This window comes from Canis aureus, chromosome 5 (assembly GCF_053574225.1).
Source record: "Canis aureus isolate CA01 chromosome 5, VMU_Caureus_v.1.0, whole genome shotgun sequence".
Taxonomy (NCBI): Eukaryota; Metazoa; Chordata; class Mammalia; order Carnivora; family Canidae; genus Canis; species Canis aureus.
The window spans coordinates 34,564,183-34,588,810 of NC_135615.1; the positions used below are offsets into that span (position 1 = coordinate 34,564,183).

The 24,628-nt window shown below is 50.2% G+C and overlaps 1 protein-coding gene across 15 annotated transcripts in view; it reads right to left on the reverse strand.

Moving 5' to 3' along the window:
- Positions 1-24,628, reverse strand: part of WDR37 (WD repeat domain 37) — an 88,740-nt gene that overhangs the window by 32,454 nt on the left and 31,658 nt on the right. For 10 of the 15 annotated variants that reach the window (XM_077897354.1, XM_077897352.1, XM_077897358.1 and 7 more), the window contains 4 exons: positions 21,725-21,965; positions 20,304-20,445; positions 9,785-9,919; positions 9,010-9,124 (listed from right to left, as the gene is read on the reverse strand). In XM_077897354.1, the coding sequence (XP_077753480.1) occupies positions 9,010-9,124; positions 9,785-9,919; positions 20,304-20,445; positions 21,725-21,965 (633 nt within the window). Of the gene's footprint in view, positions 1-646; positions 668-2,427; positions 5,211-9,009; positions 9,125-9,784; positions 9,920-20,303; positions 20,446-21,724; positions 21,966-24,628 lie in introns of those variants that run through there. The other 5 variants (XM_077897355.1, XM_077897351.1, XM_077897364.1 and 2 more) reach the window with 4 other exon arrangements.

Sequence of the window (24,628 nt, forward strand, 5' to 3'; positions counted from 1 at the left end):
TCCCTCTTTCCCAGTACGGTCAACGCATCGTCTGTGGAGAGCTAACAAACACAACGTCGTATAAATGTGCTCTAGATTTTGGGTTAATGCTTTTTATTTCACATGCGGCCCGAACTGTGTTTGGTGTGAGGCAGCACCAGATTCATTTCTGTTCCGTGTGACTTTAAACACGTGACGTTTTCAGAGAAGCTTGAATCACCGTGACGTGTGTCCCACCTCACTGGTCAACTCCTCCGTCCCAAGCGAATCCCGCACACCACCTGCCACCGCCCTGCCAGGCTCAAGGGGCACCCCGGTTCCCCCCTTCCCCCTCGTTTCATCGGCACCTCATCATCCCTGCCCTTTGCCTCACATGACTTTAGGAATCAGAGGCCCAATTCTACAAAAAAAAAAAAAACTCAGGGGTGATTTGCATTGAAATAGCATCAAATCATCTTGTCAACATGGGGAAAACTGACGTATTTACAACATCGCCTCTTCCTGTTGGTGCACAGGGGTCTCTCACTTTACCGCTTTCAATGTGTTTATTGAAGTTTTTAAGTCTTTCCATGGGTGATTTCATCTGTCGGATGTCCCCCACTCGGCACCTTTTGTCTTTGTCGTTAGCATCAAGCGGAAAATTTTCAAATACTGGGTGATGGACTGCGATGGTTCCAAAATTTTACACCTATTAAAAAAACTACTAAAAAACTACTTCTGTTCCGGTTCTTACTTACTACACTTCCCAACCCCCTTACAGTAATCACTTGTAGTCATTCCTTCTTTTCTTCTTTGTGGTGACCCTCGAAGTCCTACTCTGTGTATTTAAGACAAATAGAAACTGAAGCCCCTCCGTCCGGACGCTGCAGCCCATAGGTCTCTGTCGGCATTAGCCCATTTCGAAAGCCCCCCCACCCCGTGACTGTCATCCCCTCAGCACCCCGAGTTCTGGGGAGAACCACCCTTGTTCACCAGACCCTACCCCTGAGAGAGGGCGACATGAGCTCACGGGCCTGGCTCCTTCCTCCCGGCCCCCCGCAGCTCAAAGCAACTGCAGACACCCCGACTTCTGCTCCACAGCCCGCATCAGGGCGAGGGGCACAGTGCCGAGTGCTAGGGGCCCTGTTTCCCGGTGGGGACCCTCCTGAACCCACAAAGCCCGCCGGCATCACCTGCACCTCACACAGCTCCCACAGCCCCCGAGCTGCCTAATCTAATTTGTGACTAAAACGCTTTAAAATGTTCTCATAAAATTAGCTTTCAACTACTCAACAGGGGCAGCCCGGGTGGCTCAGCGGTTAGCGCCGCCTTCACCCCAGGGTGTGACCCCGGGGGCTGGGGATCGAGTCCCACGTCAGGCTCCCTGCATGGAGCCTGCTTCTCCCTCTGCCTGGTTCTCTGCCTCTCTGTTTCTCATGAATAAATAAAATCCTTTAAAAATAAATAAATAAAATAAAACAAACTACTCAACACTTGCATGTGATTTCATTCTCAGCTTCTTCCCACCACACGGACCATATACCACCCATGACATAGAACAATCGAGGTGTTCTCATTTTCTGAAGTAACCTATTAATTAAGAGAAACCAGAAAAATCTATGCATAGTAAGCGAGACACATTTTAGAGGCATTCTGATTAAATTACAGCAATAGAAGTTTTGCCTTTGTGATTTTTAAAATATTTAAGTAATCTCTGCACCCAACGTGGGGCTCAAACTCATGACCCCAAGATCAAAAGTCGCACGCTCTTCCAACAGAGCCAGCCAGGAGCCCCACCTCCGTAACTCTTTATACTAATAGGTAAACTTCTACATGTAACTGTGAAAACTGGACAACCATCACATGTTCTAAGATAAGAAAGAGAAGTAATCTGGGGACTGAACGAAGGCAGCGAGCCCAATCAGTCTGAAGAGGGGGCGCCGCAGGCAGAGACCTACGGACACCTCCCACACCTCCCGAGGTTCCCACACCTGCTGCCACGCCTCGCCCACGGGGTAAGAAGGAAGGGCCAATCCAGATGCACAGTCTCCAGGGGGTGAACACGGCCTACTGCCTGTAACTGCAGTTGTCGCAAACTTTCAAATAAGCTTAACTGTCGTTAAGAACAAGACAAGCGTCTCCCGAAACTCAGGAACCTGGACAATGCCGCACCTGCATTATTATATCAAATCATTAACTCCCTCCAGAAACGGCCGGGGCGGTGATGCTGGAATGGAGAAGCGTAATTACCTGTCACTTCACGTTAGCCTGACGGACAGGAAATAGAACAAAACTCATCTTTTAAGTCTAAAGTCACAACTTTTCAAGTGGGCAATACTATAATTTGACTCCTACATCATTGTGGTGTTTAGCAGCCATTACCGGTATTTAACCAAAGCAAAACATTTTTGAAAATAAATATTAAAAAAAAAAGAGACTCCTGATAAAATAAAACTTTTACAACAGTGATTATGGAACATGGATTTTTAATGAATTTCATATTGCAATGAAGACATTCAACACTTAAAAACAATTACATCAATACAATAAAAACACTTGCTTCTACACAACATTTATAAATGCATACTCCCCCCAAAGAAACTTGTATTTCACAGATTTAAGCAACAAATGATTTACATAGGATTCTTCAAATTCCAAAATATGTACAGAATTTTTGTCTCTCCAGAAACTGATGTGCAGTGGTTGAGGAAGAGTGCTGTTTTGTCCAACAACATAGTTCTTATGAAGTTCTCTATCAGTACACATTTTCCAGTAACCACACGTTTTCCTTCCATTATTAAATGAAATTCTGGACACGTGAGCATATAAGACAAAACCACTCCCATTTCCAAACACTATTTCAGATGAGATCGCGTGTGGCTGATCACGGGACTTAATCTGAGCCACACAGGTACCTCCGCGCACAGACTCCCACACATTCACACACACGCACACACACGCACTCTCTAACCCAAATCTCCGGGACTCCGGACAACACCGCCATGAAGGTCACAGGAGCAGCTGAATGGCCGCTGCGCAGGTGAGCAGCAGGTGCCCTATCCTGAGAACTGACGCACACACGACAAGGCCCGCCCTGAGGAGGGGAGGGCGGAGTGGGGAGGAGGTGAGCAGCTGCCGGGCGGGCGCCGCGCGGAGGGCGTTGGGCCGCAGAGCACTGAATGAACATCAGAAAGGGAGTTAAAAGCTTCAAATGTTTTTAATCTGGCAGAGATCTGGTTTTTAAGTTTGATCTGCTTGTTTACCTTTTTCAGTGTTCCTGACAATGATTCTAAGACACCCAGACATTCAAATTAAAATCCAACAGGAGCCCAAAAGCACGGACGCTCAGCTTACTGTCTCAAAGCCGCTGGGGCGCCGCCGCGGGGGAGGGGGCACTCGGGTCAGCGGGGGCGGGACACAGATGTTCCGGCCCATGTTCCCAATGTGACGCGGGCAGGTGCCGGGCTTTGGGAAGACAGCTGCTCACAAGCATCTGTCTGTCATTCGGTCTAGTTGGCAACCTCAGCTCTAACTACATCACGATGGGTTTCTCCTGGCCCTTCTTCCCTTCCAGACTGTGTAGGTCATTTCAGAATACTCCAGATACTTCAGGGCTGAAGCTCCTAAGATGAGCTACCGCACGTAGGACCTAAGCAGAGGAGCCTGAGGCGAGGCGCGTTCACGCAGGCCCGTGGGCGGCACGCATGCTCTGCCGACATCACACCTCACCAAATGGTGCTCCACCAGCTGTCACCACCTGGAGTGGGGGGCACCCGTGATTGCTGTCATTGTTACCCTCTGTGCCTCTCCAAGTGGACACAAAGACTTAAAAAGAGGAGGGCAGTACACGGACATGGCTCTTTATCAAAACCATAACTGAGCAAGAAACAAACTCACGAACACCAGACGACAGTAACGCCTAAGAAGGCAAGAGTGACAGGCTCGCCCAGGCAGTGAAAGGACTGGCACTGAGAGGTGTCCCAGCTGCCGAAACAGGAGCACCTTGGTACCCCGCGAAGCATGGTTTCGGCTCCCACCTTGTCAGCTAATGTGAGAGCTTTCCTCCTCGGATGCACCTGCTGTGATTGTCTTCCTTCCCCTCCTAACTGAATTCGGCATTCCAGCTATAAGTCAAAAGTGCTCTAGCTAGGCAACAGTGAGACTCCGTTTTCCAAATACATTGATTTTTGAGGTAGTACTCATTTATTTGCATTGTTGGCTCTCAAACACCACCAAGGAAGTGAACTCATTTAGAAATATGCAAACCAAAGTGTAGAAAATAAATAAGGTTTTGTCTTCAGGTAGCAGGCAGGGTCTTCTTAAAAGCTCAAGTCACATTCACTGGATAACTCATTTGTAACTTCTAAAAACTGTTTATAACCACAGCTATAAACTAAAGTGCTTTAAATTTTGCTTAATATCTGAAATCAGTGATGAGAATCATCCTATTTTTGAATTTGCTAATCTGAGACCTCAGGAGATTGAAAGGATTTTCTATAAAAAGAGCAGAAACATTTTCTTTTCAAAAAAACTTTCCAAACATTGCAAAGTCGGCATTGTTTTTGTTAACTTCTAAATTCCAGGTAAATTTTACATTAACTATACCAGAATACAGAGGTGAAGCTGAGTTACACACAGCACACGCGAAACCCTCAAACAGAAGTAAACATGAAATCTTCCGTCACGCCCGCCATCTGTCAGCCCCTGCAAACGCAGCCTCGGGCCCGTCCCAGTACAAGGTAGGTATGTCTAATTACTCCAGAAATGCCACAGACTGCGTACGCCTCACAGTAAGTACACAGGTTCACACTGAACTCACGCAAACGTAATGCCCTCCTGTCACCTGTCAATCACCCAGAACTCACAACACACGACGTGCTACAGGGAAGGGGCTTCATGTCCACTGACCAGAGGGTGCCGACACACACACGAGACGAAAATAAGACATGTGACCATACATTTTGCTGTACATTTCATGCAAGCTCGGTACAATGAGAAAAGAACATACAAACCGCCCTTTCCAGGGTGCAACTCTCACAAAAAGGGCTTGACCAATATGAGAAAAGTGGCAGCGGTCCACAGGTCCATGGCCAACTACGTCGCAGAGGACGCCGGCAACCTTATTTCTCTTGTAACAATGCAGGGATGTTGATGCTCCAGCCAATGGCCTGCCTGTCAAAGCCACAGGTGAACAGATTGCACATGGGGTGGTCCTCGCTCCACGCCGAGCAGCACACCATTCTTCTGTGGCCCTGTTTCCAATCACACAAACCACAGTTAGTACGTCATTCCGGAGCATCCGCGCCATAAAGCCTCAGCCAAGTTAACAACTACGCCACTCAACACAACTGACTTCAAAGGAAAAAACTGAACAGGCAGCTTCAGTCCGCATGGCAACGAGCTTCAGTGATGCGCCGTGGGCACGCGGGGACAAAGCAAGGGACGTCAGAACAGATAATCAAATCAAATCAGGGAGACGCACACCGGAAGTACTTTGGGATTCATTTAAAAAAAAAAAAGTAAGATTACGGTCAGAAAAAAAGAACAAATGATGAATTTGAAGTTTTTTAATGAGGCTACATAATATTTGGGAACATATTAAACAAAACTCATTTAAAGACCTCAAAGAAAAAAAAAAAAAAAAAAGACCTCAAAGACCGGGATCCCTGGGTGGCGCAGCGGTTTAGCGCCTGCCTTTGGCCCAGGGCGCAATCCTAGAGACCCGGGATCGAATCCCACATCGGGCTCCTGGTGCATGGAGCCTGCTTCTCCCTCTGCCTATGTCTCCGCCTCTCTCTCTCTCAATGTGTGACTATCATAAATAAATAAAAAATAAAAAAAAATAAAAAAGACCTCAAAGACCATTTTAACAAATAACTAACTCAGGTAATAAGGGACCCAGAGAAATATATTTGGTACCAAATAAAACAAGGATAAAATAAATGGCCTTTTCAAGTAAATTCCTGCCACCTTCAGAATTCCAGCTAAATATCAGGACGTTGAAAAAAAATCATTGCAAATCATTAGCAAAGTTTATAATGTGATGTACGTGGTGTACGTGTACAGAGACACGGGCAGTGCCTTCAGACGTGTGCATACGTTCCAGGTTAACAAGGTCGCTCTGTGCTGCTGCTACTAGGGCATCACACAATGAAGTACAAGAACCAGGATTAAGAGAAGCTGACAAATTTATTAAGTAAAAGAAACATTCCAAAGAATGACACCAAAGTTCCCTCCGCAAAACATCCCCACGTGAACAGTGCTGTCTACACGAGACAACAGGGCACACGATAAAGATACTGCAAGTGCAAGGCCACGTAACAAAGGATTGAGAGCAACCTTCTATCACTTCTTCGTTACGAATCTAAAGAAAAGGAGGGAACAACGCATCCACTAACTGGTAGTAAAATCGAGAGTCTGCACAGGAACCAGTTAAAGATGATCACTCAATTCAAGGCATTCACAGTAGAAACACTGAGATGAGCGCTGAGTTAGTGGGTATGGAAAAGAGAACCCCTGGAACCCAGAACGTGGGTCTGCACACGCAGCCCGCCCAGGACAGAGCTGGAAGCCAAGTCAGGTTTGGAGTCCAGCCTCCCGTCTCCCAGGGACCACCTGAACACGCACCGACGTGCCTGGGGCTCGTGTCCGAAGAGGTTCTGTGAGCATGAGGGCTCCCAAAGCCCACGCCCTCCCTCATCACAGTGCACACAGCCTCAGCAGGGGCGCTGACACCCACCACGGGAGCCTGTGTCCTCGCCGTACACATCTCACATTCACCTGCATGTGAGCCTCCCTGCTCTGTCCCTCCCAGCACCCTACGGAGCTCACCTTGCTTCAAACACACTTTGGGAAATGCCACTCACACTCTCCCCAAAGTAAGACAAGTTTACGCTGTTAGCCACCTCCTCTCTCGCTACCAGTTCAAAGAAGGGTTGTTTTGTTTCCTTTTTTAAACCCAGCAGCTGAAAGAAGCCAGGGATTTCCAGCTGTGGTTCTATGACACTGAAAACCACGTCTGCGTATCTGAGGAAGCATTACCAGCTCAGAACGCAGAGACATGCTATTCACTAATGTTAAAGACTAGTCTACTTAACACAACGCTTTGAGAACAAATCCAAACACAATAAATTCTGCAGTCTCAACAAGGCTGAAAGTTTACAAATAACTAAAAATGTCATGCTCTCTGCCAAATAGATAAATAAAATCTTAAATAAAAAATAAAATCACTTCCCTGGAATAAATACCACCAGGCATCTCTTATAACTCCGTGTTTTTTTTTTTTTTGAAGAAAATCTTCCCAAAGTCAGGAAGCCACACACGCACAACCCTGTTTCAGGCACACCTCTCACGCGCTGCACACAGACTGGGGGAACACGGGCACCTCCGCAAGGGGATCCAGCGTGTTAACAATGCAGTGGGGGCACACCAGACTCTCCACAGGTACCAAGCATGAGAAATTCCCTGTTAGCAGGTGTGACGCTCCTATTAGATACTCTAACTTCACGAGTAGTTTTCACTGACATGTACTCAAATAAAAGTTCAATAACCCACTTCCAACAGTATGCACAGAAGCCCTAAAAGGGGAGAACAGATGAGAGGCCTTTCACAAAAGGTTGGTGCCACTTAAAGAAAAGGTGTCAGGACGCCCGGGTGGTGAGCATCTGCCTCCGGCTCAGAGCGTGATCCTGGAGACCCAGGATCGAGTCCCACATCAGGCTCCCTGCATGGAGCCTGCTTCTTCCTCTGCCTATGTCTCTGCCTCTCTCTGTGCCTCTCATGAAAATAAAATCTCTAAAAAATAAAAAAATAAAAGCTGTCTCCATGTTGACAGAACCCCTTCATAATCGTCCTCTTAAAACACCCTAGGTCAACAGTTCCTAAAGCTGCCCTCACCCGCTAAGCTGGCCTGCAGGCTGTACTGTGAGGCTGTGCAGGAAGATGAGACAGGGTGTCCCCACAAAGGTCAGCAGAGCCGCGGCCATAGGGTGGCAAGGGTGGTGGGCGCTGAGGGGCACAGACACGCTGACCACAGGCTCAGGGGACACATGAAGGCACGGGCTTGCCATACAGCTCAGTGTCACAGTGACACACTGCAGAGGCCAAAGGACAAAAGAACAGGGGCTGTGGGGTGGGGCCCCACAGAGCACGGAGCCTGCAGAGGTGCTGCTCGGCCGGAGGACGGGTCTTTATCACAGTGACCTCCACTCCCCAAAGGAGGAGCTGGTAATTCACACACTTTGCGCCTCTCCCCACACTTTAAACCGCCCCAGAGCTACCTAAGGACAGGGGCCCGGATGGCCCTCCGAGATCCCACATCAGCAGGGCTGAGCTGGCACCACAAGCCGAGCACCAACCAACTCCCAGCATGGATGCAGACACCTGGTGGGCGGTCCAGCCAGCACCGCGGACACCGGCCCGCTTCCCTGCGACGCACCAGCTGAGCTGACTCACGAGAAAGCTGCATTTTCTGGTCCTGGACCTGGTTGGAAAGGTGTCTCCTGGTTGTGGGTGAAGTGAGTTCTCCTCCCAAAGGGGCCCCAGAGTCCACACCACCACTTCTGCGTATTCAATACTCATCATCTACCACACTTGCAGTTGTACACTTTCACTTGCCAAGATCCAAGTGTGCTTTCCCACGTGGAAACCACTACCACATGTGCAAACAGCCCCTCAAATCTGAGAGTGAGGAACTGAACAATCTTATTCAAGTTTTTAAAAAACCCGACACTCTCAGTTCAGGTTGGGAAACACTTTCAACTTCAAATTTTATGAGCTGTAAATACACATCAAGTATTTCCAATGAAAATCTAGCATCCAAAGTAAAAACAAGAATACAAAATCTTTAATATCGTTATATTGATTATAGTTGCAATTATATCACCTCGTCTACCTGTATAAATTTAACATCTTGTTAAAATTAGTTTCTCTTTTTAAAAAAAAAAAAAAAAACAACTTAAGACAGATGTGGGGCTCGCAGCATGTTTCTATCCATGGTGACCTAGGACACAGACTCCGAGATGTCAACATGCGGATCAAGAGCACACTTACCTGCCGGCTGCTTCGGGGGAGCCGCGCTAGCCTCACACCTGACATGTCAAACAACCTCACTTGTCGGTTGTCATGTGGGAGGGCAATGATTTTTTGGCCAACACAGACATTGATCCTGCAAATAAGAGATAAAATTGGGTTACATACAGGGACACCTGGGTGGTTCCATGGGTTAGGGGCTGCCGGCGGCTCAGGGTGTGACCCGGGTCCCGGGATCAAGTCCCACATTGGGCTCCCTGCGTGGAGCCTGCTGCTCCCTCTGCCTGTGTTTCTGACTCTCTCTCTCTCTGTCTCTCATGAATAAGTAAATAAAATCTTCTTTAAAAAAATGTGGGTTACATACAAAACAGTGACAGCATGCGTGTCTGAGTTTACAGAGAATCCTGTAGGAGACTCCACACCATTCACATTTCAAGGCAAAACACACTAGCAAACCCAGCAGGCAACACCCAACAGCAGCATCAGAGCACAGAGACCACGTGACTCACACGTAACGTGCACACACTACACAGGAACTCAAGCATGGCCCTACAGGGGACCCGTTCTTAATCTGGAAGCTCACTGCACCAGCCTGATTTTACACTTACGTGTCAGCATACAGGACCTAACTAAATTTGCATTAGAGGATCAATAAGAATGTTCCTCTCCCCCCAAAACATCCTCCCCCAGGAGTCTAAACCACTTTTCCAAGGCTCTATTAAACACTAACATTACACGAACAAGACTCCACATTACAGTGCACCCTTTTCAAGGCACAACAAGCAGCTCTCATCACCTGTTGATGGCAGAGTCTGTGCGAATAGTCGCAATGGGGGACCTCATATTCCTTAAGTCCCAGACCTTCACCGTGCGGTCATCGCTGCCCGAAACGACATTATCTCCCACGGTGAACACGGCAGATGTCACGGTGCTGCAAGTAAAGAACACAGGTTCAGAAGACCATCAGGGAGTTGCAGGGTACAGACATGAGTTCCCCCCACCCGTGTAACAAGCACGTGGTCCCGCTGCCAGAGGCCCCGGCAAGGCAGGCGGACAGGATGCTGTGGACGTGGAGGCAGACAGGGGTCTCTGCTAACTGCTCCTCCTGCTTAAACCTCTCTGTGAGGGTAAACTTGCGCAAACCGAGCCTCTCCTCAGCAGACTAGAAATGAGTCCATCGTATTGTTCAACCTCCTCAGGCAATGGAGTGAAGAGAAGCTACCCGAAGACACGGATTGGACAGGACGTGCCAGTATCACACCTGATAGCAGAAAATTAAGGAGAGAGAAATCCACACCAACTCTGTTTAATCAGAACACTGGAGAAAAATTTATTCAACTCAACCACTACCACCACCTCTACCTTAAAAATGTGTAAAGAGAGGCGCCTGGGGGGCTCTGTCACTTAGGCACGGACTCTTGGTGTCGGCTCGGGTCATGATCTCAAGGGCATGGGATCCAGCTGCATCGGGCCCTGCGCTCCACGGGGAGTCGGCCTGAGATTCTCTCTCTCTCCCTCTGCCCCTCCCCTGCTTGCACGTGTGCACGCTTGCTCTCTCCCTGCCCTGCAAATCAATCTTTAAAAAAAAAAGGTGCAAAGAACTTAAATAGACCTTTCTCCCAGGAAGATTTATGAATGGCCAAAAAGCCCAGGAAAAGGCCGTTAACGTTACCGATCATGAGAGAAATGCACCAAACCACAGGATCCCACTCACACCCACCAGAAGGCCTACCATCAAAAAAAAAGAAAAAAAAAAAAGGAAAAAACCCAAATGTTGGCAAAGACGTGGAGAAAGGGGAGCCCTCGTGCACTGCTGGTGGGAATGCAAGCTGCTGCAGCCAATCTAGAAAACAGTAAGGAGGGTCCTCAAGAAGGTAATAGGGCTGGCCTACGACCCAGCAACCCTACTCCTGGGCATACATCCCGAGGAAATGAAACAGCCTCCTGAAGAGCACCCTGCGCTCCCACGTTCACTGCAGCACTATTCCCAGTAGCCAAGACCCAGGACCCACAAGAGCGGCCGTCACAGATGCATGGGGAAAGAAGATGCGACATGTGGACAGGTAGTGGGCTCCTACGCAGCCGTAAGAGAAGGAACTCCTGCCATCTGTCACAGGTGGACGAGCGTGGAGGACAATGTCCCACTGAGACTGCAGAGGGACCACACGGGCCGCACAGGGACCCGGGCAGGGTGAGCCAGAGCCCGCCCTGCGGGCGCCCCTCAACTCCAAGTTTCAATCTACAGGCCGGCCCGGAAACGAGGGGCGCAGGCAGGTGCAGGGGCCCCCGCAGGCTCTGAGGACCTCACCCTCTGGCCGAGCTGTGCAGACACGGGGGACTTCTCCGCAGACTCGCCTTGTCAGGGGGCCGTGGCCAAGTGAAGTTTTCGCGAACACTCGGCTAAATTAATGAAAAAAGTCTCCACAAAAGACTGTCTCACCTTATGTTAATGAAATGCTGAAAGACATTAGGTTTTTAATAAATCACAATCCTGACAGGTATTGTGGGGCATCAAAGGGAAGAGCTGGCGCCAGGCACTCGCTCGAAAGGCACCCTCAGCCTCGGTCCCATGGGGAAGCGGCTGCGCCACAACCGCTCACTGGAAAAGCTCAGACTCTGCCCAACTCCAGCCAACTCATTTATCTTGTCGCCGAGAGCAGCCGACCATGTGCTTCCAGCTGACAGCGCGGTACCTCCTCGCCGCACTCCACTGCCCGATCTGGAACATTCCGCTCCCTCCGTGGGTCTCAATCAAGGAAAGACAGCAATGCCAGCACTCCTCATTAGGACGAACAGCTGTCTTCCCAGTCACACAGAGACGCTGACTGCTTTGCATAACAATCTGCCCAAATGCATGGCTCAGAGAAGAGGCCCAGGACACCGAAGACGCCTCGGCGCACCTTCCCGGCCCGTGTCAGCAGCCTGCTCGGCTCCCCGTTTCTGTTTCAGATGGAGCTTCCCACAAACGAGCCCTAATTTTACATCCAAGCAGGACAGGGGAGCAAGCAGGCGACATAGGCCACAGGGGCAGCGCTGTTCGGGGGACACAGGTCACCCGGCCACACGGAGCATGTGTGCAGAGCCCAGCACGGCTGTGCCCCCGAGAGACCCCACGACAGCCCTGTGGCCCAGAGCCACCAGCAAGGCCAGAGAGAAGGCTGAGGCTGCGAGGGAGGGCCACGAGGGCCACGAGGGCCACGAGGAAGGCCGCCGGGAAGGCCGCGAGGGAGGGCCGGGAAGGCATGCCACCACACCACTGCCGCCTCCCCCGCAACCGCTTCTCAGTTTCAATGATGCTGCTACCACCCCACCCGGTCTCCCAACCCATGAGCTTCTAGAGCACACGCCACTGGGAGCTCACAGATCAGGAGCCCGATGCCTGAAGGAGAGGCCGGTGGCTGTGCCCTGAGGGAACCCCGTCTCAACAGCCCTCGGTGGCCGACACCCACCAAAGCAGGCCGAGATCACAGCATTCCGAGGAAGATCCCATCGTGTCCCACAGGATCTCTTTCCAGACTGGAAATCAAGGGCTCCCAGAACAGGGTCCACAAGCAGGAGCTCCGTGCGGGACCCGGTTAGGCTGCTCGCTACAGCCTCTGCGCGTCAGGGGGACGCCGCACCGCCTCACACACGGACGCGACCACAGGGCCGTGGCTCGGCAGGGTCCTGGTCTGCGGTGACTTGTCACAGGCGTGAAGAGTCCCCTCCTCTTCACCAGTTAAAGGAGCGGGTGAGGCAGCCATCCCGCACGCCGCAGTGGGGGTGACTCCCGCCAGAAAACTGGGCTGCAGGGGCCTGAGGTCACCCACAGCCCAGGACTGAGTGCAAGTGAGCCTCAGGATGGTGAGTGGGAGTGCGCCCAGGCGAGGCCACAGGTCCACAGGAAGGCAACACAGATGTGACATGCAGACGCTGGCTGCACGGAACAAGACGTGTGCATGTGCATGTCATAAAACACGCCAGAACTCACCCACCCGACAGCGAGCAGCTGCTACCTTGGCCACTCTGACGAGCAGTGTCCTTTCATCAGGCTTACGATTTACTCTCCGAGGGGCAAGAAACACCAGGCCCTGGAAGCACCATGGCCAAGCACGGTCTGACGGCCTACAGCTCCGTATCTGCATGGGACAGTGACCCAGGCGACAGGCCCCTCCGCGTCGGCCTGACCCGCTGAGGATTACTGTCCCAGGGTCCTGGCACTCACAGGCCCAACAGGACAGGCGCTGGCCTGGACCAGGGGCACAGGCCTCTCCCTAGCACACGCCGCGGGATGCCCGCTGTCGCAGTAACGGGGGCTGGGTGACAGCCACCTTTGCCCCGAGTTTCTTGAGCTTCAGCCAGACTAAACTCTCTCAAGCCAAGGTTCAGCCCTTGTGCTGCATGACTCCGAGCCAGGAACTGTCCAGAACTGCGAGTCCCAGTGCCCGGTCCTGTGTGTCCGGCGAGAAGCCCCGGAGAATGACAGGGGCAAGGACACAACACGGACGACGACCGCCATCCTCACAAGCACGGTGTCCGCAGTGCGCAGTCACGGCCTGCCTGCCCACACACGCAACTCCAGAGCATCATCACAATTACACCCCTGACGGTGTTCAACAACAGCCGGGTCTGTGTGCTCCAGGCTGGCCCCAGGACTGCTGACCACAGCCACCCCGACAGGCACCCCGTTCCCCACGTGGCCGTGTCAGTCATGCCCACGGGCCCAGGAGGTGTGCACATGCTGCGCCCCAGCCTTCTACAGAGGAGGCTTCGTCAGACTCAGCGCATAGCAGCACACAGTCAGTACTGGGTCAAGTACCAGCACATGGTTTATTCTCTAGACTAAGCACCAGCATTCTGCTGTGTTCTCAGGACTGAGTGACATAGCACTCAGCTGCATGGACTCTGCAAAGAGTACTAACTGTCAGCACTCAGCTCATGGGAGACACAAGCTCTCCCAGGGAAGCCAACCCAAACACGCACACACCAAACCTGAGGTGCAGAGCATGAGGAGCCGCCAGGTGCGGGGCTCACACAGCACATAGGAGACTGCTAAAAACACCCAGAATCCCTCTCTGCACACACGCATGCACACACGCACACACTTGAAATCTTTTTTAAACAGTCCTGGTCTGTGAGGGACTCTGGAGAAACCACTCCGGGGAGCTCTTGAGGACAGAAAGGAAATGGAGTGTTATGCTCCTCTGGTGGCGGCACTCGCACCCACTGGGCCGATGACAAGGCTGAGTGCGAGCGGGTGCGGGTATGGGGCTGGCAATCAGAGGCCCGGCCTGGCAGCGTGGGCAGGGGCCAGGCGCAGACCCCAGGCAGCACCACCTTCCAGAAGCCAGCTCTGCCTTCAGGCAGCTGCTCCCCCTGTCTGCTCGCTGCACACATCACTCGGTGGTCCCGGCCCACACTTGCAGGCCGCTCCACACACACCACAGGTCCGTCTGGAGGAGTCTGCGACTGTGCAGCCAGAAGGGTTTCATCTGTGTTAACAGCCTGACGATTCTTTCTCACATCATCTCAGGGAAAAGTAAAGTGATAGCTCACAACAAAGCTGTCAAACACACTAACGGGCCCAAGTCCACGTCTGTACTAGCTACCTCTTAGCCCTCTTCAACCACGGGGGCTTGCTTACTTACACGTTACCTATATATATTATATACTCACTATTTACTTACTTAAAAGAGCAAATAAATCTTGAATTTCCTCTTACTTTTAAAAACTGTACTCTGAATCAGAAACAGCTTTTAAATCTACCAACAGGGCTGTGAAGTGAATTCCCGGGGCCCAAGGCACAGGCTAGAAGCCACGGGTGAAGGGCAAGTGCAGGTGCTCACGCAGGAAGACTGCGAGATCTCTCCACAAAACGCCAACACCTGCAAAACGGCTGCATCTGCAGGAAAACCACAGGCTCGTCTGTGAATGTGAGGTGCGGAGCTGCCACGCAGCCACTCACGCCACACCCCGTATTCACGACCCTCTCCTGCCTCATTTCCGTGACGCCATGACAAAATAAGCACTAACTCATACAAATGACACTTCCAAAAATACAGCTTACCACGACCCCTGGGGCAGCGTCCTGGGGAGGTCCTCATCTCTCCCAACCCTGGTTCTATGGTACTGTTATCAACCACCCATGATCAGGAGTTATGTAACTCGCTAAACCTCAAAATTATTTCCAAACTACGTAATTAAAAAAAAAAAAAAAGACAACATCAGACTGCCAGGCACACAGGCAGGGAGTAGAACAGTGACAGGCGTGCAGGCTCAAAGGCATGAGAAGGCCCCGTCTTCCTACCATCACTCGCCCCCTAGAGGCCCTCTGGAGCTGTCCTCCGGTCCCAGGAGGAACGAAGTAGCACCACACATAGGTCGTTGTCTCCGTCTCCTCCTCCTCCTCCTCCTCCTCTTCCTCCTCCTCCTCTCGGACAAGGGCTTACAGGTGATCACCAAGGGTAATGTACTTCAAACCACATGCAGCCTACCCAAATCCCAGCCTCCAACATGTTCTGTCACCAGACGGCCGCCTACCCGCACCAGGGGCCTGCACACAACCTGCGTCACAGACCACACACACAATCCAACACTTAAAATCAACCACTACCCAGGTAAAAAGGCCATGCTGTCGGGCAGCCCAGGGGGCTCAGTGGTTTAGTGCTGCCTTCAGCCCAGGGTGTGACCCCGGGGTCCCAGCATCGAGTCCCATGTCGGGCTCCCCACACGGAGCCTGCTTCTCCCCCTGCCTATGTCTCTCCCTCTCTCTCTCTCTCTGTGTCTCATGAATAAAAAATTTTTTTTAAAAAAGGTCATACTATCAAAATGCTTTCTCTCTTCAAAAATTGCTTATCGCAAAACACAAAATTCAAAGCTATTTTCACCTTCATACATATATGACCTAGAATTTGGTATTTAGTACTTAATATCTTCTCTGAGTATTTGGGAGTAAAAGCAAATAATGTGTTAACTTTAAAGCAATCATTATTGTTCATCTAATATTTGAAAATTTTGTTAGATGTGGTATTTTGTTTTCTTTAGAAGAAAATACCAAAACTCACATTTGAAGGATAAAGTTATCATTATATGGGAAGAATTAAAGCAAAACAGAAAAAGAAACACTCTGCATTCTCAGATATTTTACCCATGTTGAGCTAATTTCAGAGTTTATTCACACTTATGAATACCGTCAGCTGGGTACAGACTGGAGTCATTGGCCACCCATGGAGGAAGCTTAATGACCAGTGACTGCCTCAACTGTCAGTCCCTTTGTATAGCAATTGAAACAAAACAAAACAAAGCATCAGAAAGGGAGGGCCTCCACCAAAACCACAGAGAAACGGTGGTGCCAGGAGGGAGGAATCTGGACCCTCTGTTAGAGAACAATCCAAATGGGCAGCTCTCGTGTTCCTCTCCAAGGAAGGACAGTTAGTGGATTTAACCTCAGGATACGTCTTCTTACCATCAAGGCCCCCTGCAGACATGTCCCTGAATACACAGCCCACATGGCCAGGGTCCGGCTGTGCTGACCGGGGGTGCAGGGCCCCAGCCCCCGGGAGTGTGCGCCAACGTACAGGGAGGGAAGGGCAGGCTACCATTCACAGCACGAGCCCTCTTGAAACAGCTCACTTACTGCATTATGCTGTCAGGGGACACACACATGAACACAGAAGGATTTCATTATTTTAGATGAAAAGCACTGGATTTCAGTTCTAACTCCTGATGAAGACAGAAATACAGGAAAACAAACTGCCAGCAGCTGAAATTCCTGACGTTCCAAAATATTTCAATTAACAGTTCTATTATTTCCAAGAAGAGTATAATTTCCCATTCTTGCTATTAGGAAAACGTGTTACATACAGTACCTAAAATTCATCTTCACGTAACTCGGTGCTCCGGCAGCGAGCCCAACACTCACAGCCACGCAGCTGCAGCAAGTAAAACCCTATTATGGTAACGTTCCTATCATGATGAAGAGCTTTCACAATACAGTGAAAAACAGAAATGGATCATATCAAGAAGTAAAAAACCATGATCTGTCCTTTCTAAACGTTTACAATGCGAACCTTAAACAGAACTTATGTCAAGGAGCTTGCTCTCTCTCCAGCAGAAACAAGGGCACACAGACTTCAAGGGGACCCATGTGGCTACTGATTCTATCCCTACAGTGAGGCGCCCCACTCAAACTCTCCTTTTACAAAAAGGCACAGAATCCACATAGCAGCACAAGGATAACAGTAAGATGAAACGAAAAAGAAAAAATATCTCTCTCCCAGATCCTAGAGAAATCAAATTATAAAACTAGGCCAATAGTCTTGAAACCTATACCCTTACAATTTGCCTTAAAAAAAAACCAACATATGGGGGCACCTGGGGGGCTCAGTCAGTTAAGCGTCTGCCCTCAGTGCAGGTCATGATCTCTGGGTCCTGGGATCCGGCCCCTCGTCAGGCTCCCTGCTCAGCAGGGACTTGGCTTCTCCTTCTCCCCCTCCTTGTGTGCTTTTCTCTATCTTCCTCTCTCTCAAATAAGTAAAATCTTTAAAATATAACATACTTACTAAAGAGTATGTGATGAAAAGACGCCCTAGGATAGTAAGCTCTGCACAGTGTGACTCACTTCAGGTCCAAACGAAACATGTCATGTATTTTTAAGGAACACTGCCTCTGCCTAAGCCATGATCCACGGAAAGAACACTCCACCTACGACTCTTCAGGTGACCCCAACAAGTAAGGAACAGAAAAGCTCTTCAGGACAGTGTGCTGAGTTGCGCTTTTAATGTTCAGAAAAGAAAGAGGTTAAAAGAACTCAAGGAAGTCACCATGGAAAACCAAGAGTTAGCTCCCCGACAAGAGGACAGCCCTGCAGGCATAAAAACGAGCTCCAGAGAGAACATTCTGACTTACTTCCTACGGTGACAGGCTCTGCTGGAGGCTGGAAATGCAGCCTCGGGTCTGCGACGGTAGCCGTGGCCACCAGGAACACCCGAGGGCAGCAGGGGTGTCTGTCAGGGGGACCAAGGGTTTGAGGGGAGGCAGGAGCCCCTAATATGTTGAGAAGCCACACAGGTGAGGGATTAAACTGAACACAGCCAAAACCAGCCACTCCTGTGCTCTTGGTTGGGACTTAGGCTCCTGCGTTCTAGTAAAGCAAGCCCTTGTGTGGGTCACTGCCATCACCTGCACAGGGACCATCTTCTGTAGGACTGATGTGTCCTATAAGCTCACACCTGGAGAACCCATGCCAGAGACCCAAAAAAAGCAATCTTTTTTTACTGACAGGCTCACCTAAAAACCCTATAAATGTCCCACCTCCTCCTTTTCTGAATTGCAGGATTTCCAGAGACTTCAGCTAACGTAACACAGGACTGCTTGGTACGGATGACGCAGGCTGCAGCCCCACCTGCTGACCACGCGGTGTGGGGTCTCTCCATACTGTGGGAGCAGAGGCTGCCCCCCGCTCGTGGCCAGGGCTGGGGGAACAGGACAGACTCAGTCCTCAGGCACAGCCAACAAGCCCCCGGCCAGGCCTTACCAATACCCAGAGGCTTAACAACAGGTAAAACTTTCCCTTCTCTGACACCTACCACGGGAAGTCAGCACCAAAGGGAGAACTTGTTCTTATCCCTGTAACAACACATCAACAAACACGCTAGAGTTTGTCCCAACTCGACTAAGAGAAAACATACAGTCTAAGTAAGACCGGTGCTCGGACACATTCTATTTTTGCTCAGAAGCCCACAGGTCCTCAGCTACAGTGAATGGAAGCATCCACTTATATCCTGGGGGATCTGGATGCAAGAGGCCCAGGGGCGGATAGGTTCAGGCCTGCTCTGAGCCACTCCTGACTCCATGAGAAAAACAAACCAGAAGAACCCTTTCATAATCAATTCTGTTCCTCCTAAGTATACCTCTCCAAAAACAGCCATTGTTTCATATACCCACCAGCTGCTAAACTACCCCCAGTGTCAAACTGACCTGAGAAACATGACAGTCCCTGCCGTATTCCCCCCAATTTCACTTATGCTTGAAACTCCTCAAAACAGAACACCCAGGAGAAGAGAAGTGCAAGCTCCAGGTAGGGCCATGCGTGCCGGGGCCCCATGTCGCCGTGAGTGCCAGTGACAGCGCATGGCTCCACCCGTCCTCTGGGCCTGGAGCAACCTCACCGTAAATGCAGATGAAGGGCAGCTGCTCCTGGCCCACCCCCAGCCCTACGGCTGCCCCTCGAGATTGTCCAGGCTCGCCTGACAGGAAACCGTCCCCTCCGTGGCCAAGACCTATGAAAGAGGGACATGGCAAGAGCCACCCTGGATAAACCACTGAGAAATAGAGATCTTCTCTTCTGGGGCTATGGTTATTCTAGCTGGTAGGAAAAAAAAAAAAAACACGATTAAATAGCCATGGAAGCTCTCTGAACACACTGAGATTTCAACATGTGCTGGCTACTGCCTACCACCAACACCACAGTGCACCTCAGACGCAAGACGCTTCTTTCCCGATCTCAATCTTCTTAAAAAATCTCTGTCCGGTTTCCTTGTGAACATTTCATTAACTCTGAACGTAGAACCTTAGTATTCTAATGTCAAACACATAAAGCAGATTTATTTACTGCTTCCTATGAAGGAATGAAGAAAATCTATATTTTCAAGCAGCCAAATAAGCAAGTATTCAGTCATTAAGAAGTGTTTACTGGGCATGCGGGAGCTCTTCTGGTCATGCAGACACTCAAGCAGGCCAGGCACTGCCAGAGAGAAGCAGGTGTGTGGTGACATGGGGAGCAGGTGACAAGACACATTCAGGAGGTAGGACAGGACAGCAGTCCTGCTCATGGAGCGGGTGGGGCATGGAGGGGTGGGGGGGATAGGGACATCCATGGGACGAGTCACTGGAAAGGTGGTCATGTAATTTATCAGGAATGGACACATCGGGAGAAAAGTTTTGAAGGAAATAAATGCTCTGTTAAGAAATGATTATGTCTGAGCTGCCCACCAGATGGCCAGGCAGAGGGAGGCACAAGACGAGGGTCGGGGGTGTGTGTGTGTCTTCCCCAGCTCTGGCCAGGCCCTCTCAGCAGAGGACCTGAGTGCCACCACGCCTAGAGCATTTCCTAACTTCCCCCACTGCTCCATTCGGCCATCTCATTCCTTGTGGGAACTTTGGTGAGTTTGTCTTCTAAATGCTTGCAAATATGCAAATGGAGCTAAACATTTAGGAAAAGAATAGCCATTCTGGAAGACAGTGGAGTTGGAAATTAAGAATAAAGTTTTAATATCCACCCATAAAACCTTTTCCACAAATAGTTAGAGAGAGATCTCCAAATCACTGTGACTCACTCCGTATGGCCCTGGAAGACATTCACGGAGTGGATGGAAGGGTCCCTGAAATCCCAAAGACGGAAAGTCGTGTCCCGGGAGGAGGTCACCACAAGCCGCTGGGTGGGGTGTGTGCAACAGTGCGTTAGCTCCTGGTCATGCCCTACAACCAAAGATGACAAAAATGCAAGATCATCCACCTGCAGGTAGTTATAGAGACACAAGAATCACACAATAGTCTTTATGGTCTCTACTGCTAATACTCACTGTGAAAGTAAATGAAGGCAGTGAAAAGAAAGAAATCACTTAAAAATAGCACATGAGGTCACGCTGGGACTGGTTCTGCCTCAGGAACTACAAGTCCTTTCAGTCATGCACTCAGAGGGATGAGGAAAACGAGTGTGAGTGGAACCCACTTCCTGATCCTGACAGTTGGAAAGTCTGGCAAATCTCTTCAAAAGGCTAGGCGTGTGAACAGATTAATTCTCAATTCTTCACTCTCAGAGTAACGTCTAATAATATGGTATGTGGAGCCCTTAGTACAATACGATCTTTAATACTCAATGAGGAAATTCATTTACTGACAAATTTGCAAAAACATCTGAGGTGGGCATAATTCTAAGATCTCCCGGTAACCCCCATCTCTGGTATACACACCCTGGAGGACACCTTGCCTTGGTTTGGGCAGAACCTGTAAATGTGACGAGATTTCATTCTGGTAAGCTCAGGACATTAAAAGGAAAACAGATTTTACAGGTATAATTGAGACCTCCAAACCAGGTGGCTTTAAGTTACTCAAAAGAAACTGCCCTGGGTGGGCCTGACCTACTCAGGCAGGCCCCTTAAAAGAGATGTTCTCCAGTAATCCAGAAGACAGCACACAATTATGTGGGAAACACCTCTGGAGGGCGCCACAGGGACCTGAGGGCACCTCTGGATGCTCAGAGTGGTCCGCAGCTGACAGGCAGCAAGGAAATAAGGACCTCAGCCTCACGCCACAACAAAAGGAGTCCTTCCAACAACAGTAGTAAGAGGACAGGCCCTAACCCTCAGATGAATTCCCAGCCCCAAGCAACACCACTTCGTCCACAAGGGCCAACGAGCATATCTGCCTAGAACTCCTGACCTAGGGAAACCATGAAGTTTTAAATCCATGTTATTTTAAGGCACTTTTCTGGAAATCTGCTACAAAGTAATAGGGAGCTAACAGACCGCCCCTTTTTCAAATATCTAGATACTACTACATGCTACGATGAAATCCCCTCAAGATAAATGTAGCTAACCAACAGCTCTCCAATGTAAAAGGGATTCTTAAAAAATCACAACCTGAATAGCATGGGAACTAAAGATAATTCTGGATAAGGAGCAACTTGCAAGGTAAGACATAAACATATGCACATAAATCAAAATACACAACCGGAAAGCACAAACGTTTCTAGTACCTGTCAGAGAGTGAACAAGTTCTGCTGTCTCCACGTCGAACAGATTCGCCGTCCTGTCCCAGGAGGCCGTCACCGCCTGCTTCCCCCCAACCAGCCAGTCAGCAGCTATGACCACTCCCTGGTGGCTCTTAAGAGAGGTGAGTGGCACCCGGATGGTAGGACAGTCGCTGGACACGTCTGCGTCTACATCAGGCTCGTCTTTATCAGAGCACTCTACTTCGTCTTCGCCACATATCTGCTGCTGATGGTGAGAGCAAAGAAGAAATTCCCTGGGAATCTGGAGTCTTTTCGGACACAGCTACACAATCAAACTGTTGTCATTTGAGTTTACAGGACTCGATCTTCATTGTGGCCAATACCAGCACAGCATCCACTGCGTAACTGGAGCTCACTATCAGCTTCACGATCATCTACTTGCCTGGATCCCATGACCAAGTAGAAGAAAAAAAAAAACTAAGGCCACTATGACATCAAATGAGCTCCAGTCCATTTCCACTAACCACTAAAATAGCAAAGAAAATGATTACAAGTGTTCACCACATATTAGTAGAAATGTAATAAAATATCATTCAGAGTCAGTAATTCATCACAATAAGAAAAGAAATATTTCAGTTCTCAGGAGGTACTTAGAATTCTATTGCTATAGGAATATATACAAGAGTTCGCTTTTATTTTCCTACGACATCAAGAAGGTATCTTGTTAAAAGCTAAAATGAAAACATAAAGGCTTCAGCTCTTTAAGGAAATATGTTCACCTATTCATTCAACAAATATTTACCAGGCGCTTACACACTGCCAGGCCACATGGCGGTCTCATAGCCCGGGAGGGAGATGACCACCGTCTGACACAGACATACCGAACAACGCACAGGCCAGGTGAGGAGGGCTTGGAGCCAGAGACTGGCAATGTCCTCCTTTCACGGAGCTTACACGCTAGCAAGGCAGACAGACCACACACAAGCCTGCATGCACACACACTAGTGTGGTCACGTATGTCACACAGTAAGACACACATAGTACAGAGAAGTAATTCCCATGTACATGCACAGTGCAGAGATACAGGCCACATGTACACGTCAAATAGGAACACGTCACATACACAGTGCAGGGATATGGGGCACACGTACACACACGTGGTATAAAGGTATGTCATACGTATACTCAGTCAGTAATAGGTGCTAATAAGGAAAACAGCAGATGAAGGGATGGACAGTCATAAGGCTGCTATCTGATACAAAATTATCAGGAAGAGACTCTCTGCTAGAGTAACACTTGGGTTGGGACATGAAGGAAGCAAGGGAGTGAGGCACACAAACATCAAGGGAACAGCATTCTCAGCCGAGGAATAGCAGGTGCAGAAGCCCCAAGAAGGAAGCCGACTGGGAGCCACAAGAACAAGGCCATGGCAGCAGAGGTGGGAGCAGTGAAGTTAGAGATGCACGCCAACAAGACTCAATAGAGAGAAGGTGGGAGAAACACAGATGTGGACCAAGGTCATAGCATCAAATATGAGTAGGGACTCCCAGGATAGAGCCCGGCAAGGTGGGAGGATGCTGATGAGCAGGCCCCGCAGCAGCAGGGAGCAGCAGAGAGCAGCAGGGACACACAGCTGAGCCCAGAGGACCATGCTGAGAGCATGAACGGTCCAAGGTCTGCACAGGAAACCAGGGGGCGGGGGGGGGGGGGGGGGGACACAGATGCCACTGCACGGGGTCTGAGAACTGGCTGGAACGATCTGGACGAGAGGCAGGGAGGTGGAAATCCTTGAGAAGCCTGGGCAGCATGCTGGGAGTGCACAGCTCAGGACACTCACAGGTCAGGTGCAGGGAGCAGAAGAAAAGGCCTGGTGGAAACAGGTGGGATTTCTCCAGGGAGACAGGGACTCACAATCTAGTAGTAAAGTTAGACACACGTAAGTATACACAGTTACCAATTTCAAAGCGCACTAAAGACTACAAAGCAAAATGCAGGGGCAGTGCGTCAGGCAGGTGGTGTGCAGCTGAGCAGGACTGCAGGGTGGACAGCATAAGGGAGTGAGCACACAGCACCTAGAAGGGGCCAAGCAGGCCCACGGAGTGAAGAGCACAGCAAGACCATCCAGCCTGGGCTAGAGCCAGGGAGAGTCACACTAAGGCCAGGGGCTGGCCAAGGGCTCCCCAAGGTGACCAGTGCCACTCCAGAGAGACCCCTCCTGACATCATGCAGAGAGAAGACAATGTGGGCAGCCAGGCCTGAGACAGGGAACCAGTCAGGGGCAGGGACTGGAGATGATGACAGCTAGGGCTTAACAGCACCTGCCCCGAAGACGAAGACAGGTCCCAGCACTGTAACCTGCTCGAGGTGAGAGGGGCCTGACTGCTGACCTCATCCAGATGGGAGAAGCAACACGGTCACTAGAAATCCCGCAGGAGGAGGCCCCAATTCCTGGGCCACACGGCTTCTCAGCTCCCAGAGACCCTCGCTGCCCCCAGCAGGCAGGGGTGGTGTGGACAGTGCCTTGGGCAGGTGCAGAAGAGGGGTGCTGGGTGGGGCGGCAGGCAGCTCAACCAGCGTCGCTGGGTGCGTGTTACAGAAGGGGTATCCCGGGGCCAGAGAGGAGTGCATCCAAGAATTATGTAAGAACCAGAAGCAGTAAGATGTGACCGACCAGTGGAAATGAAAGACAAGAAGGGAAAGAAGAGACCTATCAAAGATAATCCCAAACGTCCTCAGAGTTTTGTTCACTGTTACCCAGATGTGCGGCAGTGCACCTACGGGGCGGTTCCAAGTGACAAGGAAGCGTGAACACGGGGATGCCCTCAGAGCGGGTCCAGGGGAGAGACCCCAGGTGCCGAAACAGATGCCAAGAACAAGGAAGAGTGGCCTGGGCTCCCATTTTAGAATGCCCCACCTATCACAATCCAC